Consider the following 19,964-nt stretch of genomic DNA (forward strand, 5'->3'; position numbering starts at 1 on the left):
TGATTCTTGTCAATTAAAACTTTGGAATAAATTGAACAGAGCTTCCGAAAATTATTTTACAAGATAACGAATTTTTTAAATATACTTTCATGTAAAATAAAGAAAAAAAGGATATTAAATGCTAATTTTAACATATATAAGAGCTCAAGTAATAATCTAAAATGGTTCCAAAAATTATGATGCTAGAACAGAAACTTTTTTTTCTGATTTTTTTTTCTAAAATTAGGCTTAGCGTTTCAAAACCCCCATCTGGCGCAGTGATAGTCTTTCAATATTCAGACCTTATTATTGTTACGAAATGTCCAGGCGTGGTAAAATAGCTTCTCCGCAAAGCAAATTTTAGGGTTCCCATAAAGTGGCAAGTGAAAACAAGGTTGCCACATTTGGAGCCGAAAGCTATATAAACCCTGTTGGTCCGCAGTCAGTGTATGTGTGTGCCTTGTCTAGCGAGCTGATAGTCAGTCATTGAGTGAGTGTCTCAAAGTCTAGCGCCGAGTTGGTCGTCGAATACATCAAAGAGTCTTTTAGTGTATTGCAGTTAGTGCATCGTCGAGAGAGCGTATTGAGCTCTGGGAATGACTGAACCAAAGAGTCGGGAGCTGTGCTCATGTGTCGTTGACTGCATCGCGAGTTGTAGCGTGGAGAGCCTCGAGAGTATGTGGAGTTAAATTTAGAAGATACATATAATGCTTTGCATATTATAAAAATTTTACATTCCTTAAATTTGCAGAAAACCCTGTAATGGAATTATTTTACAAAAAACTTCAATGTATATACATAATGAATAGAAAATTTAAAAATCTAATATTTTTTAGCTTTTGTTATTGCTACAGACACATTTACAAATTAAACATTATTTTTAACAAACAATATATATTTTAATGCTCTATTTTATATAGTTTGATATGTTATTAATAAATGCTTGTACTTTTAGGGTGTGGCTTTTCTTAACTCTTTTAATCTTGGACGTTATTGGCCAATAGTGGGACCTCAAGTAACATTATATGCTCCAAGTGTTTTATTCAGAAAAGCACCTCAAGTAAATCAGATCATATTAATAGAATTGGAACATGCTCCTTGCCAAAATACAAATACATGCACCATAAAATTTGTAAAGAAACCTGTTGTAAATGGCACTACTCCTTCCGGTACTGAAATTAGTTTCAATTTCTATGGTAAAAAATATCTGAGAGATATTATGTATAAAAAATTAACACAGCTTATAAAAAGTATTAAAAATTTATCTTAAATGATAATCTTTACCGTCCATTAATATTGGGATTATATTTTTTGTTGAATAAATATAAGAATTTGGATTTTGTTATTTATTATACATATTTTATATATGTAATGTAATTCATGTGCAATACTTTTATAATGAATTTAATAAATTTGTAAACATTTTGATAAAATTGTATTTAGAAAAATAAAAGAATGTACAGTAGTAGTTTGTGTAAATGTTTTAAAATTTTTCTGATTATTTTTACCTAAAATATTACAATTAGGTGTAGAAATCATTCGTGCATGAAAGAATGCATATATGAATGAGAACATGAAAGAAAAAAAATGCAAACAATTTCCTTTAAAAATAATTTATTTATAATTTAATATACAAATTGTATAATTATATCACTTTCAGGTTTCCATATCTTCGACATCACTGGGAAAATTTAATTCTTGTGAAATGGCCTATAAAAGCAATATATAAATTACTTAAAAAAAAGAAAAATTTGTACAATATCATATCCTAATTATTTCAAGATATGGATAAAAAAAGTATGTTACTTGCAATGTAATATATGCTGCTGAGTCTTCCACTGCCAGTCTGTCCTTAGACAGTACATGATTTAATACAGAGAAAAGACTCGCAAGAGTAAGTGGATGAAAAAATGCTTAACAATCTGATTACTAATTTTAAAGCAAAGGCATATTCCACACTTCTAGTATTGAGTTTTCAATGTGAAATTTCAGCTTTCTATACCTTCAATAAACTCCAGTTTTTTTTTTTTTTTTTTATAGTTTTTGCATATCTATAAATTTTTGTGTCCAAATAAGATAATACTGCAGATCTACAGTCTGCATTTCTAAATTTTCTAAGTCCATCCTGTTAATGAGGTTGGGAAAAGTCCAGTTAAATCCTTTATGCCAAATAAGTTTGGATTATTTACAGTTTTCTGTAGCCTTTTAATTCTTTTGAAATCTTTAAATCTATTTGAAAATTGTTCTTTAATAGAATAAAGAATATTTGAAGCTTTATAGTTTTTAAATTCTAATTAATTTTTGTTAATGTTTTATCCAAAAAAAGGTTTAAGTTTTTGAAAATTATTAAGGTTTTCAGATTCAATACCTCTAGCAAAAATTTCTTATTTACATTCAGATTCTCTTAGTAGTCCAAAAGTAATCTTAACTGTTTTTCCACTACCTTCTAACTTTTTATTAAGATAATTTAAATGCACAAATAATATGTCCATGAAAAATATAATTTTGTCAACCATCCTGTATTAGATTTTTTTCAAATCATCCCTATTCAAATGATATAAAAAAGGTGTATTTCTTCCAGGTAATTCGAAGATCTTTCTAAAGATGGGGGCCTAGCCTAGCCAATATACATTCTTTCATACTAAAAGAGTATCACACGCACAGTCAACACCATTTAAAAGCTTGTCCTTTATGCATGTCACATACAACTATAAAATTTATGATTTGATCAACTTTTCCTGATATTTCTCTGAAATTTCTAAAAAAAAATTCTATTTCAGCAAACACACCACCTTAAAATGCAAAACATAACATTGCTGTACCAGCCTTAGCAGAAATACTAACAGCCAATCATACAACACTCTGTACAAAGTTGTCAAATATGCAAGGTGGCATTTATGCTACCAAACCACTATAACATCATTTCAGGACATACAAAGAATAGTCTTCCAGTTATTTTATTTATTTTTGTTGATACATTTAACGTTTTGGCATGCTAAGAAATTTTTGTGACCTGTCAAGTTTGGCATGCGTACCGTGTAATTGCCACCTCTGGCAGCATGCAGATAATACAGTCAAAAGTGTTTCATCCGGACTCGTCAGGACTTCGGCGTCCAGATTATCGATTTTTCCGGACTATAGATCATTAGTTTAAATTTGGTAAGATGGAATGCAGAAATTATAAAATTAAAAATATGAAACCGTAATTTATGAAATAAAGAGCAATTATGATCTAAAGCGTATCAAAATTTACAAAAAAAAAAAAAAAAAAAAAGCTTGATATTTGTTTACTTTATTAAACATTTCTTTCAACGCGCACATGCGTAAAGCATACATTACGCATAGTCGAAATTAGAAAAGTGCAACCCGAAAACTATTTGATTTGTATTCGTGATATTTATAATGACGAGGAATTTGATTTAAATCCTATCAAAGACGGAATACATCGAGATGAAATATTACATTTAGCAAGGAATTATAAGCCGAATAAAATAAAAACATCTGCCCTGAAGATAAGGATAGTGCTGACAAATCAACTTCCAGTTCATTGCGCGCCGATCTCTTCTGAATCCATTTTAAATCAGTTTTATAATTTTTTTTGGGAAAAAGAGTCCTTTATTCTGTCCTTAGGCACAGATGTCATGGAAAAACATAGTTAAATTGCATTTGATAGTGGTCAAAATGGATATTTTCATTGAAATATGGTACCTGGAATATTTTGTGATTACAATACTTCCTTTACTTCGTACAAAGAAGTAATGATTGATGGTCTAGGTTATGCTTACGGAACTAGAATGGAACCAAATAAACACTATTACATCTAAATGATTTAAAAGATTTTCAACCTTTGTTTGATATATCCTTAGGAGACCTTTTAAAGTAGACATTTTTGAAAGAGTTTCACTTGTTCTCCTTGCATCAGTTAACTGTTCAATAGAATGTAAAATATCTGCAAGATCTTTGTTCTAAAAGAAAAATAAACAAATATTAAGCGAAATAATCAAGTAATATAACTAATATTCCAAAATGTATATTCTGGAATGCTAACAAAAAAAGTAACAAAAAGATTTCATAATGCATTAAATTATTCATTAATTTCAGTTATAGCAATTGTTCTATAGTTAAATTATTACAATCGGCTAATGAAAATTTATTTCTGTGGCTTCATTGACACTATAATCTACAGATAATCTGAGCTAAAATAACATGCCGAATAACGATTATTGGAGGTCCTAGCACCTCTGCTAATCTACTGATAAGATTAAATTCATTTATTCAGGTAAGCTCAAGTATTTTTCTGGAGAAATCAATACAAATTCATTTTGCTCTGAATTGGTTATCACAAAGTTTAAAAAAATTGAAATTTATCAAAATATTCTGTTTGCTATGAGGACAGAAAGAAGATACTGGATTGAATAAAGAAAATATGTGAAATTTTATCAAATGAGTATTTAATTAATTTCTAAAATAGTATTTAATTAATTTCTAAAATAATTGTTATAGTGAATGCACTGAATACTGGAAATAAATACCTGCAAATATATTTTTAGGATTATGAGTGAGTGCCCTAAAAGAATAAATGCTCAGTTAATAAATTTATATAAACATATATATAATTTGGAATAGTTTTATTTTTTCAGAAAATACAGTGTTATATAGGGACTTTACAGGAATTAAGCTAATTAAACTTTTTGATAACAATATTAGAATTTTAGTTTTAATCTAGTTTATCTTATTACCAAATATCTTCACAATATGATTCCATTAGAAAAATTATACTTTCCTTTTGATTTCATAAAAATAAATGATTTTTGGAAATTAATTTAAATATTTTCATTCAGTACTTTAGATGGCATTTTTAATGCAGATTTTTTCTATGTAAATTTCATATTAAGTAATAGCCTAGATCTATATTAATTCCTCATGCCTTTATATATTTCCTTGTTGTAGCTCTATTACTCATGTTAAAACATATCTATCATTAATATCTATCTAAAATTCTACTGCTTCTGTGACAGCAGTAGAATTTTATAGAATAGAAAAATCGTTCATGAATGATTTTTCTTTTAATAATAATAAACTTAGAATTATACATATAATTGCTCTAGTAACCATAAGTTTCAGAAGACATTGCAGAATTTTTTATTATGTAAGGAAACTTTAAATCCATGCAGAGTAAGTTAAAATTATAAAGATGCAATAAAATGCTGTGCAGTATCCTCATTTTTAAATTTAGTGTTCATTATTTGCAGAGTCGTAGCTAGGGTTTTCAGCGTCCAGGGACAACTGAAGATTTCACGCCCCCTACTGCTTGCCAAGGATGGAAAACATTTAATTCTAAAATGTCGAAACATCAGTTTGGCGCCCCTTGGATTCTGCGCCCGAGGACAGATGCCCCCTCTTGCCACGCCCCTGATTATTTGTTAATTAAGACATTAGTTATGTAGAACGTATAAGGATTGCTTGTTAAGAGAGGAATATATTTAGTGTAAGGTAATATAGGAAAATTTACTAGTACTTTACATGTGGGAGAAAAATTTCACACAACCATATTGTTTTCCCATACATACATTAAATGGGTTACCGGTTTTTATACACTGGTAACCAAAATTTAAGTAACAAATGGAAATATTAACATAGTGAAAAACAATGCGTAGCCTGAAAATCTGCATATATAACAGATAATATGTGCACATAAATTATTCCATAGGAAAAAATTTTGCATACTTCCATTTTTTAAACACGGAAGCATGTAAAGTATAAAAATGGCTTACTTTGTGTACAGCATTTATGCATTGTGGTCTCCAGACAGAAAATTGAAATAGCAAAATTTAAAAAAATAAACAGATGGCATATGAGTAACACCAAGAAATGGGAGTTAACAAAGCCTCTAAAATTGGAACCAGTGATAACTGAAAATAACCTGAACACTAAATGTCAATTATTCCATCATTTTCTGCTTAAGTGTGAAAGAGAAGAATCAATATCATGAAGACCAGCAACTGAACAACGAAGGATTCCACCTAGTGAGGATGACTGCTTTTTGTGTCTGGAAGCATAATGCTAAAGTACTGTTACTGTGTATCAACTTGCTTCTTATTTAACAGCATTAACAGGAAAAATACTACCTCAGCAAACTGTTTCAAAATTACTACATTGAGTCAACTATAGGTAAAATGACCAACAGTTTGCATCCTCCTGAAGCTGTTGTACAGAAGGGCTTTTATTAAACTGGTTCCCCAAATTCAATGTTTGCGTTTACTTCTATTATTTAATGTATTAATTATTTTCTCTGCATTTACATCTAATAATGCATTTCATTATATGTTGCGGAAGTTCTAATAAATTTGAATGAATACATTTTTGTTCGCTTTTTTCACTTTGTTGCTTTGAACATGGGGGTGGTTTTATTAATGTATTTAATTTAAGTTCTCATTAAAAAGGGCTTGAACATTTGAAAAATAAATACATTTATGAGATGCATGAGAACAAATTATATACTGTTAACATAATTAAATAAAGTTTTGCTCAGTTATATATCATTAATCAAAAGAAAAAAACAGCAAATGAAAACATCCAATATTATAAACTAATTGTAAACTAATGGAAATTTCATATAATTTATTTACTTACAGTATTTAAATGTAATAAATGTGCAGCTAATATATATTTTATCCATTTTCTTACACCAGGAAGATGCCTAAAAGTAATTTAAGTACCTTTTATTACTTCAAGAAAGAGAAAGAACATTTAAAAGTGTAAAAATTAATATCATAATATGCAGAATATTTATTTACATTAACCACATTTATGACATAAACATGTATTACGCCATCATTTTTTAATGATATAGTGGCACTTTCTAAAGGAAAAAATAGTATAATAACAATTCAGGGAATAATTTTTTTTTAAATCTTCAAAAGTAATTTTTATATACATTTTTGAATTTCTTTATGTTTTATTTCAGACATAGTCATTGAACAATGCATTTTAACAGAATACTTATCTTCTAATTGTTGAAAATTGTTAATGCTATTGTAATAAGTAAAAAAGTCACATTTTTTTCTAATTTCATAGAGATTGTTAAGCCCAATTTTTGTTGCTCCATTCATACCCCGCCCACAATTCCTATCAGTATCTTGATCTGTTCAAATAGTTGTAGTCATGATTAAATTAATGACAATCTATATGTCATGTCTTTTACAAAGCATGAATGCTTATTTTGTTTCATACCATTCTGTTTTATTATAACTATAAACAATATCTACAGTGGCAGATTTATAAAGGAGATCATCAGACCTGAACTTTTGGAACCCTTTATATTTTATAACACATAGTACTTTAATACTTTAAAAAAATTAATGATTTAGAGTTCCTTTATGAATGTGATTTAGGCTAACCCACAAGTCTGCGTTTGAAGGTTTAAATGTAAGAAATATGATTAAATGAGATGATTTACTTAGCTATCTATCAAATCCAGACAAGAATAATGGGGAAAAATACATAATTATTTTGTTGAGAATGATAAAGATTTGAGTGATGAAAATATGGTTAATGATAGTAGTTAAAAATTTATCTGACAATAATGAAAAAAATTTGTATTGTGTAAAAACAATACTTACAAAGTAGAGAAAAACAAAAATTGTGATGCCTTCAAAGAAATATTATACAGGTATTACCAGACTCAAAATCAGGAGCATTTCTGAAGAAACTAGCCTTTTAAAGAATAAACAATAGCAGAATGACTAATAAAATACTGGAAAACATTAAAAATTCCTCACACATATGTATTCAATTTACTGTACAGCCATCTTTGATAAAATTTTTACACCAAAATTATTTTTTAATGTTTTTTAAGAAATTTCCTATTTTATTTTTAATATAGAGAAATAGGAGTATCAATATAAAAGTAAATCAATTAAATTTGGAAATAAACAATAAAACTAAATAATATTATAAGAAAAAACGTAGAATGTGCTCTATGAAGGACTGTATAAGTATCATAAAAATATAAGTATTTGCATGATATAATACATATCATAGAAGTAAGTTGATAAATATATTTTATATATTATTCCAAACTATTTATTACACAAAGTGGGTGTGTAATGTTCTTCAGAAATTGATTGATAAATGGCATTTAGACACACTAAGGTATTTCAGATTACCAAAGATCCTATAAAAAAAAAAGTTCAATTACTTCTTAAATGTTGCTTTCTATACAGGTAATGAATCTTTTTAAACAGACAGGCATAAAACACAGCACATTATATTTTTTCATAGCGCACTAGTTGAAACACTCACTCAAATCACTTCTCAAATTAATGGTTCTACACATATGAATGCACATTCTCCAAGAAGCTGAGGCCAAGAACTGCTATGTCAATGATTGGAATTCAGCATAACTGCATTACTTCAAGTAATAAGAAATGAGGCTGTAAGTCATTTCTTTGAATTTTCAGAGTCCATTTTTTTTTTTTTTTTTTTTTTTTTTTTGCTTACATGGCAGTATGTCTTAGTCTAGGAACATTATAAAACTGATGTTCTTTTTGCTGCACAGCAGCAAGGTCACAGGCTCATGGCTACAATACAGTGGCATGATGTCACCTCACTTCATTCTATGTTCTCTGATCTAATCAATCACCTTAGAAAATTTTCTAAGAATTATGTTTGAAAGCACAATAATATAAATTTTACCATAATACAAGAAAATTGCCAAAAGCAAAATCAGGTAAATGAAAATGGTAACAATTTGAGTATTACTTGGTTAATGAAGAAAGATAACTTCATTTATACTCACACAAGATATGTATCACAATTAATCATCCTTACTATGAATATCACACTATTGCACATTTTATAAGGTCACTTGAAAACAGCACATTGTTTTCTGTTTATAATGAGAAGGAAAACATAATTTGTCTTTGGGCAGACTAAGTAAAATACTTGTATAATGTATATACTTTAAAAGGAGATGAATATGAAAGGAAAATGTGTAATAGCTACAAAAGGAGTGATAAAAGATAAATGTTCCACAAAGAAGAGGAAAGACACTAATCTAAAGTTGTATATGAATGAAATTTGCATGCAGTTTAAATAATGATTGTAATCAGTATTGAGCAGCACCTATATGTTACATAAGTATAATTTAAGTCAACTTCAGTTTCTGCAGGTACGGAATTTAGTTCCTAGTTTTTATGATATATCATGAAATAAAAGATAAATATTATATCATATAAATTCTAGTGACAAAAAGTATAAGAAGCTTTTTTATATAACTATTATATTCTAATTCAAAACTATACATGTACTAATTATCTGTTATACTCTGTTTCAAAACTATATAACATACATATTATTTTACCTTTGATTTTGCAGAAGTCGTGAGTGAAGTTCCTTTAAAATTGCTGCTACATCTTCTTTAGATAAATTTTCTGTCAAATTTTTAATCTTTTCTTCATCTGTACATTGAAATATTGACTAAAAGGTAAAATTTATAATGAAATGCTTTTAGTGCTGCAATAATTTAGTCAATCAAAAAACCAGTATTAATGCAAAAGATATAATCATCGAATTATTGACTAATTATGCTTATAAGCATGATAAACATTCAAAAAACCTTTTTTCTTCAAAAAAAAAAAAAAAAGTACTACTTATAAAAACACATGGAAGGATTCTACAATATTGAATTGAAATCAGCAAATATGCATAATTTATTTTTTTTGCTTGGAAGTTAAATATTATTATATAAATTACAAGAAATTTCATATATCACTTTCATATTCACTTTGAAGAACACAAAGGGCTGACAGAATTTCATGCATTAAAATTTATTTGACATTATATAATAAGTTTTTTTAAGTGTCTGAATGATTTTTTATTCATTGTCATTTCTTTTATAATCATGTTACACATGCATCAAGAATGAAGCAAAAAGGAAAGTTATGACAACACAGTTTAAAGTTAAAAAGTTAAAAAACACATTTTACTCATTCTGTCTTAATAGACATACATATCTCAAACAATATATTTGGTGTACAGTTAAGATAAAAAAATGTGAGTTTATATGCACTTTTAATACTTTCAAATTTCTTTAGATATATTTCAAAAAATAAAGTTACCTAAAATAAGTTGACAACAGTTTTAAATGTTAGCACACTGTTATTAAATTTAACTCATTTTAAAGGTTAAATTTGTATTACTTACATATATTTAACCAGCATGGTGAAATGTACTATTTCATTACAATATTAAAATAGAAGACAAAAATTTTAAAACCTCAGAGGACAGACTGTATTTTTTGTTCAAAACGTTTAAAATGACAGTGGTTTGTATATAATTTGCCAAATATTATTAGCAAATATTTAATTAAAACAACAAAATTATCTGACTTCCAATGCATCATTCATTACATACAATATTCAAATAATTATCAAAAATGTTTTATAATGTGACCTTTGAAAATAAAATTTATTTAGCTTTCAAGAGCTTTTTTTTTTTAGTGTCACTGTGCCTAAACCAGGGGTCTCCAACCTTTTTGTTCCTAAGAGCACATTCTAGAATATCTGTTGGACGACGGGCACCATTTACTTTTCTAAGGTTAATTTATAGTTGAATAAAGTTAATAATGCATGCACATATGAAAAGAGATTGGTCACATTTCGTTTTGTGCTGGTATCTGTGTTGGATGCAATTTCTATTTCATTAAAGATAAGAAAAACCTTCATATAGAATTTTATTGAAAACAAACATTTTTATTGGGATCACACAGTGGCAGTCACACATTAAAATGATTGGTTGGTGCTGTGGGCATACAGTTGGGAATCCCTGGCCTAAACATTCAGACAAATGGCTGTAGCACTTTGCAGACTACAAAGTAACTTACATGTGTCATAGATAAGAAGCCTAAATAATATGTAAGTAACTAACTTTAGCCATCCATTCCAGTCAATAAATAAAGAACAATCTATTTTATGGCATAATTTAAATCATACTTCTGCTTTAAAAAAACTCTATTAAATCTAAATACAATTTTGCTTGTTACGGACTTAAACTACTGAGTGTTATATTATTTTGGATGCGGATTTCCAATTTAGTTACTATTTTTTTTCTTATTAGAAAACATTTATAAGCAACTAATTTTAAACAAAAAATGTTTTCATTTTACATGTATAATTCATTAAAATTAATAATAATGACCTTAGAATAAAATTATAAACTAAAATTTCAATACTTCACCGTTTATATGCTTTTTTTTTAACAGTTTACCATTTTGAGGTCCCATTTTCCTTTGTAATATAGTTTCACTGTGCACGTATCCTCATATAAATGTTCTCCATGCAGCTGCTTACTCACTGAGTAAAAACTAAAATATCTGTCTTTCTAACAGTCCAGTGAGTTTCCCATTTTTCATTAACTGATCAATTAACTAATTAGGTAACCAAACAGGGTTAACTTAATTTATAACTGTCTAGTTTCAATTTTCTCCTTTTTGGTTACTTAAGTAGTTCATCACTATGCTTAAGATTTATGCATGAAATTCAAAGAACGATAATTCATAACTTTTCTAATTTGAAAACCAATAAAAAATACCTTTATTTTGGTTTCCTTAATTCTGGTAAACTTTGTTTTTAGAACACGAATATTCTCACCTTTCCATTGCCTTCCTGTAAAATCTATTTTAACATAAACTAATTTACAAGGCAAAGTTTGTACAGATTTAATAGACAAAGTTTTTCATTAAATCTTATTTGATGCAAACAAGTAGAAAGTATATTTTATGTGAGGATATATTACTGACTGAGAAAAACTACAACTTATTCCTGGAGTTAATATCTCAGTTTCAGGTTAGACATTTTTAATGTAATGAATGCAATTCACTCAAAAAGTAAAAATATCTTTTACATTAAATTTAAATCTAAGAAATAAAACTATTACTACAAATCTTCACATATATGCCAAAAGTACTTTACACAATCTATACTGCTTAAAAAAATTATTTTTATGAGATTATTTAATGTATGTGGCATCAACAAGGAGCATTGATAGACAGCACTTTTCCTTATAAATTAGAACTACTTTTCAAAGATTCTATGGACAATCCTTTTAAGGATTCTACGTTACTCCAATACACAAAATCATTCTTTTGACTAAATATATGTTTAAATTTTAATTCTTGCCATCTCTGATGAAAACTATCCATTTTTAAGAGATTCCATCTCTTTAAATTTAATGCAAATATTTCAGACTACTTTTTTATTAAGCCAAGGTCATGATTAAGATCATTTCAATCAGACTGAATAATTAGAGAGTATTTGGGAATTTAGAAAGACAGATAAAATAAGCCATGATATAGAACAACAGTGTCAAATGATTTCTGTTGCTCTTCCCCCCCAATTAAAAGTCAAGTGAAAAAAGTTATACCGGCGAAATAGTTTGAATAATTAACTTAAGACTACAGTTTATATGTTAGACAGATTATTTCTTCATTACACTGTGGAATTTCTTCAAAACTGATGATATTTTCATTACTGTGAAAATGACCCTAAACATTTTTACTTTCTCAAATGCATTTTTCAATAATAAATAAATAATGATTTAAAGTATTTAATCATTTCTGATAAGTAATCCTTAAATATGAATGTTGACTGCTATTTGATCACACTGTAATTTTACATTAACATATTCCAAAAACTTAAGCTTTCTCTTTAAAATTTTTAATTAGTCTTTTAAACCACATTATGTTTGTACCATGCAAATTCTAATATATAAGGAAAAGTACAAAATTTTAACCTGATTTTTTAAAACTGTAAATCTGATACATATAGTATTACATGATTTAAATTCTAAACAGAATATCATTGGAATACTTGTAAAATGAAAAATGTGAACAGTCTTTAAATGTTTAAAAGTATTTTATCACAAATTTACTTTTTGCTTTTCTTCTCCTTTTTTTTCCTTCAAAATGTAAAGGTGATACTATATGCTAATTATTATTTACACAGAACCCTGTTCATAAAATAACCTAGGGAAGAACTTTTAACACAATTTCTGTTCAGTTTGACTTTTGAGCTGTTTTAGAGTTAAACAGGCATGCTGATTTCAAAACTGTAGTTTTTTTTTTTTTTTTTTAACCTCCTCCCTACACCTTAATGCGAGTCTTACACACATTTTTTACACCAAAAATATCCCAAATCATTTCTGCACAAAATGCTGTTGAAATATTAATTAATTATTGAAAAAGAGTAATAAATTTTAAACTAATATCACAAAGACATGAAAGAAACGAAATTTAAAACCAGTACAATCCCAAAAATCTTCCAATAAAAAACGTAAAAGGCCCCATCAATTTAGTGCCTTTAAACCAGAAGAAATCCCCAAAACAATAGAAATACAAAAAAGTATATAAAAAAGAAGAAAAGGAAGACAATCCATATCTGAATCAAGGTTATTCAAGAGAAGGCATATTGGATCTCAACTGAAGTCAACTTCTTAGGAAAATCGCTGTGTTTCTGTTCATCCAAAAGTAGCTGATGAACCATTTTAAATTCTTTAACTATTATAGGTCATTTGAAAATTTTGAATGCCTCCTCTACACAGCCACTTTTCTTTCATATTGAAATAATAATATATAAATAGAAATTTAAATAAAATAAATTGGGGAAAATCGAGAACTCCCCACACAAGCAACTGAACACCTCTTCATTTGTAGGAAACTGAAATCAAACATATGCAGGAAATAATTTTCAGATACAAGGAAGAAGTCATAAACACAAAATTTATGTGATTATGCTAATTTATTTTGACATTAGGCAACAAAAAATCTAAATAAGCATGTCTCTACAAAAAGAGAGTTAATGTACAATGTACCAGTTAATACAACAATAATTGCAAAGATAAAAATTAATTCATGACCTGAGATCCAAACAGCTGCAAGATATAGCTTTATTAGTAACTTCATTCCCTCATGTTTCCATTTATTCCCAAATTACAAGAAATGCTCAAAGGAAAGAAATTTCAATATGATAATAAAGTCATTGATACTTTGAAGGGCTTGACAATGAACAACTTGACAATTCTTAATTTTTTAAAATGACATAACAGCCTTCAAAACACTGCTGGATGAAGTTGGAATAAAATGATAATAAGCACAATATTTACAGAATAATTCTTTTCATTTATTTTACTTGTCTTTCAAATAGCCCTCATATTATAATGCAACTTAAGATTTTTTTCCTTTATGAAATATATTGCCTAGTAGAGAAAATGAAATACAGTAAAAGCTTGACTATTTGGCATTCAACTCTTAACTCGAAAGCTAAAGTAAAATGAATACTTCAGAATTTTAGGGAAAATAAATTTCCCCCCAAATTACGTAAATGAGACATTTATAATTTCATTATAGAGATTTTTTTACTATTATCACATACACATTCCTGTTAAACAGTATGATTTATCACCAAAAACAGATAAACATGAAGGCACATCACAATCATAAGAACTTCACCTTGATTTTATGTAAGCCCAATTAATGCTTGATAAGCCAGTTTAATTTTTGTAAAGGAGGATTGAAGTACCATTTTTTCCTTGCACTTTGCAAAAGAAATATTAACATTTGGGGTCTCTCTCTTATAAGATAGTATGTAGTGGAGTATTTTTAAGTTACAGGATCGTGGCATCAAAAAAGGCACAATGTGTGACTTTATTTGAAAACATAAACAATGGCGATGAAACACAAAAATTATGATGAGTGATTTACTTTTTTTTAATGCTGTATCTGTAATTTGTATCTCTTTATTGTCTAACTATATTGAGAATGATTTGTTCCGTTAAACCTCTGCCAGAATATTTGGTGCAAGTTTGGCAATATCTGCTAAATTTTATGTTTGACAGGATTCCACAATAGGATAAAATGTTTTATGTTTACAATCTACAAGTTGGCTTTTAGGTCCAAAATGCATTTTTTTAAAAATCTTATATAATTTTAAATGTAAACTCTTGGTATTATGATTTATGATGGCTGTTCCCTTTCAAAGAACATAGCCGTATTAGAATTAAACTGCAGTGCATGGTGTTGCTATCAATAATTGATTCAACAATTTGCTGTTTATAATCGATTTAACATGCGCATGCTCTTAGTCGCTTCATAATTTAATATAAATTTTCACATTGGGAGAAATGTTTTAGAATCGTAAGTGTAAATTTTATACTTTTTACTAATTAATAATTATGATATCATAACTTAGGAAATAACATTAATAACTTAGTAAATAATTAACTCATTTTTTCCCTGCTTATATTTGCACCATAAACCTTCCAGTGTTACACTAAATGATGCTTTATAAGTGAAAGTCTGATAGGACAGCACTCATAAGTGAAATGGTGGCAGAAGTTAAAGATCATTTTGCTCAAACGAAAGATGTCAATGATTTAGGAATAAATGAGTACATTTTAAGAAAAAAAGACTTAAAGCTATACATAATTTTGTTTTAAGATATGTTTATTTGTAATGTTGATTTTCTTATTTCAGACTTAAATACACAAGTTTCACTTTTAGACTTTGATGTGACAATTACATTTTTTATTCTAATTACCTATGATTGTTTTTCCGACAGTTCCAACTTCACCTGGATGATTTAAGAGCTTTGACAGATGAAATCAAAAGAGAACTTGCTCAACATTGTACAGACTTAGATAGATTTAATGGCTTGACCCATAAGCACCTGATGAAAGTATGCTGATATGAATGGAGGTTCATCTAGATTTAATAACAAAATGAAAACAGCTGGTAAAGATTGGTTAAAATTGTTTTGTATGAGGTGTAAACTGACCATCCAAAATCCAGAACAGTGCAGTGTGACAGGAACAATGGGTTTTAACAGTGCAAGTGACATGATTTTATAACAATCTGAAGCATTGTTGTGTTGATAAAAAGTTTCCTGCTCATAGGAAATTCAACATGGATGAGACTGAAATCTCAACTGTCCCAAATAGAACATCAAAGAGCAAAAATATTGTATGTACAATTTCTTTTGCAAAGAGGGGCCAAACAATTACTACTGTATGCTGTATGAGTGCTATAGAAGTTTTTATTCTGCCTACACAATTTTCTCAAGAAAAGGAATGAACCAACTTTTGTACAAAGATACACCAGTGGGACTCTACCGATGATTAGTGACACTGGTTATATGAATTTCGACTTATTCAATGGCTGGTTGAAACATTTTGTTGAGCATGTGAAATCAAGTGCAGAAGATCTTGTTCTGTTAATAACAGGTAATCCTTCATCACATTGTTCACTAGCTGCAGTTAGTTTTTGTCCAGAGAATACTATAACTTCCATGCTCTTCAAGTCTTTCACCACATGCAAATCATGTGCTACAGCCATTAAATAGATGTTTCTTCACCTCTCTGAAAGTTACCTATTCATATGAAGCTCAAAAGTGACTCATACAAAATTTAGGAAAAGTAATAAGGCTGTAAGAAATTGCAGAGATTTTACAAAAATTCTACTGTGCTATGGCCAGGATTCAACTCACAGGAAAAACATTCCACATTGCAGTTACTGACCCATATACCTCTGACATATTAACTCTCTAATTAAGATACAATAACATGTCGAACAAATATTAATTTAGAAGTCAAACAACAAACGGTACAAATAACACACTCAACTTCAGTACTACAGTTTACCGTAAACCTTCATTGGTTTGCCTTCTACCATACTTCAGATTATGTCATCCGACTAAACAAAAGTTAGCTTCATTTTACTTCTATGTTTTCCATGCTCTTCAAGTTTGTCCTACAAACTACCCTTTGATGAAGAACTAAATTACTTAAAAGTAATACCTATTGACAGGGGGTTTTCACCCTACATTATTAATCAAGCAGTTAAAAAATTCTCATCTCAACACCAAAAGGCACACTCTTGTTTTAGGAGGTTATAAAAATTCTGTTGTCATTCCCTTCTTTCCATCAATTAGCTATAATGTTGCATGTATTTTGCAGAAATTTAACTTTCGGGTCATTTATCCTCCCATCAATATAATTCCGAGTTCCATACTCAAGGACCCCATTCCAGATATGAAATCCTGGGGTATTTAAAGGATTCCTTGCTAGTGTGGTTTAATTTACATTGGCCAAACCAAGAGAGCCTTAAAATTTCGCATTAAGGAACATGAGGCATATGTTAGAAAAAAGGAAACATAGAAGTCTTCTGTTGCCCAACATTGTTGGTCTGAAAATCACACTTTCAATTTTTCTGCTGCCAAAATTATTCAAAAAAATTTTTCATTGGTGAACTGGATTTTCTAAAGGCATTTCACATTCAAAAAAATTCTGTTCTAGTTGACGACCCTAATTCCAATCTATCTTTGCCTTCAGCCTTTAACCCTCTGAGCGGCAAGGCCGTATATATATATACATACATATATATATATAGAATATTTTTTGTGATATCTGTAAGAACATATATATACGTGCATATTAAAATATGTCAAAGATATTAAGGCAATATATCAAAAGTACACAAATTGAGGTATGTAATACTAAGAGAGTTTTTACATTAAAATAAATAAAAAAAAAAAAAAAAAAAAAAATGTTCTCACAGTAGTTTTGGGAAATTTGTGCTTTCTTAGCAAGAACCCTGGCCACTCAGAGGGTTAAAGAAATTATGTTTCAGTTTTGGTTTCATCAACAGATAGTGCCATTAGCTTGTCTCTTGTCCAGACTTTATCTTATCTAATCATTATATCTTATCTCGTACATTTGCGCTTTTGCAGCTGGAGGATGATAGTTCGATAAAACCATCAAAACTAGTCCTGTGAAAATTTGAAAATATAACGCTGATTTTTGTTGTTTGACTTAAATTAATATTAACTCTCTGTTAACAAAATTATTTATAGCTTTAAGTCTTTTTCTTACAGTGCACTCATTTATTCCTAAATCATTGACACCTTTCTTCTGATCTCGCCAGTCTCTAATCTTTAACTTCTGCCACTATTTCCCTTCTGAGTGCTATCCTATCAGACTTCCATTTATAAAGCATCATTTAGTGTAACACTGGAAGGTTTATGATGCAAATACGAGCAGGAAAAAAATTCAGTTAATTAAACTATTTACTAAGTTGTTAATGTTGTTTCCTAAGTTATGATATCATAATTATTAATTAGTAAAAAGTATAAAATTTACACTTACAATGCTAAAACATTTCTCCCAATGTCAAAATTTTTATTAAATTATAAAGTGACTAAGAGCATGTGCATGTTAAATCAATTGTTATATCACTACTCTTCTTCATTGGTTATGGGCTATGCCTTTGGATAATGATTGCTCAGTTTCAGTCGCTCCTGGAGGAAATGAAATCTCAACTTCAGAGACAGATGTCAGTATACAGTCAATCACGTCACTTTTCAACAATACGAAAGAAGAGATAAAAGGAAAAGAGTAACTCAAAAATTTGAGATCCTGATTCCATCCCCAAACAAAAATTTATCAGAAAAAAATGAAAAATAAAGAATGAGGTAAAAGGCAATTGGGATCGTAAGAAAAATGAAAATAGAGACAAACTCAAAGAAAGGAAAAGCCTAAAAGCAAAGTTGTTTTGAATACTGTTCAAACAAGTTTGAACAATCTTGTTTGTTCAAACAGATGATGATACAATCTGTCCAGCTTGTGAACAATCATATGACAAAGATTGGATTCAGTGTGGCATATGTAAGCAATGGTTGCATAAGGAATCACTAGAGCATATATATGTTGCTGCTGCTAGCTTTTTCGGGTGCCAAGAGTAACTTGGTCTCATCTTCACCATGCATTTTGTTCCTAATTCATTTTGATACATATTCTCATGAAGTCATAATTTCCACTTTTTTTTTTTTTTTTTTTGTTGTTGTTTCATAGTTAATAAACTATGATCCTTATTTTTTTGAAGGTCTGTCATTACATGTTTTACTTTCATACTGAAAAATCCATTAGGTGCGTACCCTTACCCTCCTTTCCTATATTCTGCAACATAGCAATAAATTAATGAATTTGAATACATTTATAGCTTACAAAAGAACCTAATAATCACTAATCAAACAACTTAGTTAAAACATAAGTACTTTCTGATTATCCACAATCTTAAGCCAACACTTTGGCAACTTGGTAAATTGGTGAAAAACTTTTGTTTGGTGAATTTTATAGCTCATAGATTATGTTTTGTTCATAAATGATATAAAAAGAGAAAAACAAGAGAAATTATATAAGATTAAAGTGTATAAATAATTATAAATTAAAGATTATAAATATTAAAGAGGGAAGAAAAACTATATGGCTGATATATACATTTCTACAGCTGATGTTAACTACTTAGCAAAATGACAGTTAATGTTTATTAATTCCTTTATATTTAAACACAATATATGTGTGGCATGCCTATGTATGGCTAGCTATTGTCACATGCAAATTCAAATATATGCTAAAATATGACAGTTCTACTGTATATTAAAATCAGAAGTGTGGATAATCAGAAACTACCAAACATATTTACATATAAACAAATGATGCATAATGGTTTACTAATGAACCTCACCAATTTTGATGTTTAATTATGCATGAAACAAAAACTTTGGTACTTATGCATTATCCTGTTGACCATGAAACTGGCAAAAAAGAGCACAATTTAGCATCAGTTACAGATAGGTGTGGCTTAACAATACACTTATAATATCTGTGATTTTGTTTGATGTAACCCCAATTGATTCTTGATAAGCCATGTTTTGTTTTTTATGAACAAAGTTTTAGATAAACTGTAAAATCTGTATTTTTTCCTAACTAACATTTGTAATCTGCCTACTACAAAGCAGCAAGCAGTAGATTATTTTCAAAGTTGTGGGATTCTACCACAAAAAACATGTGTATTAATAAAAATGATATGGTCAGCTGAATATGGCTGACAAAACAGTAACAGACTATAAAAATTACTTGCTGGAAATTTGTACTTA

At 28.7% G+C, this 19,964-nt stretch overlaps 2 protein-coding genes across 3 annotated transcripts in view; one reads left to right on the forward strand and one right to left on the reverse strand.

Annotated features, from left to right (window-relative positions):
* Ect3 (Ectoderm-expressed 3) overlaps positions 1-1,447 on the forward strand; it is a 69,437-nt gene extending 67,990 nt beyond the window's left edge. Inside the window, exon 15 of the mRNA XM_035365615.2 lies at positions 935-1,447. Coding sequence (XP_035221506.1) covers positions 935-1,249 — 315 coding nt within the window. The 3' untranslated portion in view covers positions 1,250-1,447. The remainder of the gene's footprint in view (positions 1-934) is intronic.
* Positions 1,448-1,576: 129 nt separating this feature from the next.
* The window catches only part of LOC118194452 (uncharacterized), a 41,571-nt gene continuing 23,183 nt past the window's right edge, over positions 1,577-19,964 (reverse strand). For both annotated transcript variants that reach the window (XM_085827065.1, XM_035365609.2), the window contains 4 exons: positions 9,344-9,459; positions 6,613-6,679; positions 3,825-3,944; positions 1,577-1,689 (listed from right to left, as the gene is read on the reverse strand). In XM_085827065.1, coding sequence (XP_085683191.1) covers positions 1,636-1,689; positions 3,825-3,944; positions 6,613-6,679; positions 9,344-9,459 — 357 coding nt within the window. In that variant the 3' untranslated portion in view covers positions 1,577-1,635. The remainder of the gene's footprint in view (positions 1,690-3,824; positions 3,945-6,612; positions 6,680-9,343; positions 9,460-19,964) is intronic.

This window comes from Stegodyphus dumicola, chromosome 11, assembly GCF_044657685.1.
Source record: "Stegodyphus dumicola isolate Sdum_Otavi_A_Nest chromosome 11, ASM4465768v1".
Taxonomy (NCBI): Eukaryota; Metazoa; Arthropoda; class Arachnida; order Araneae; family Eresidae; genus Stegodyphus; species Stegodyphus dumicola.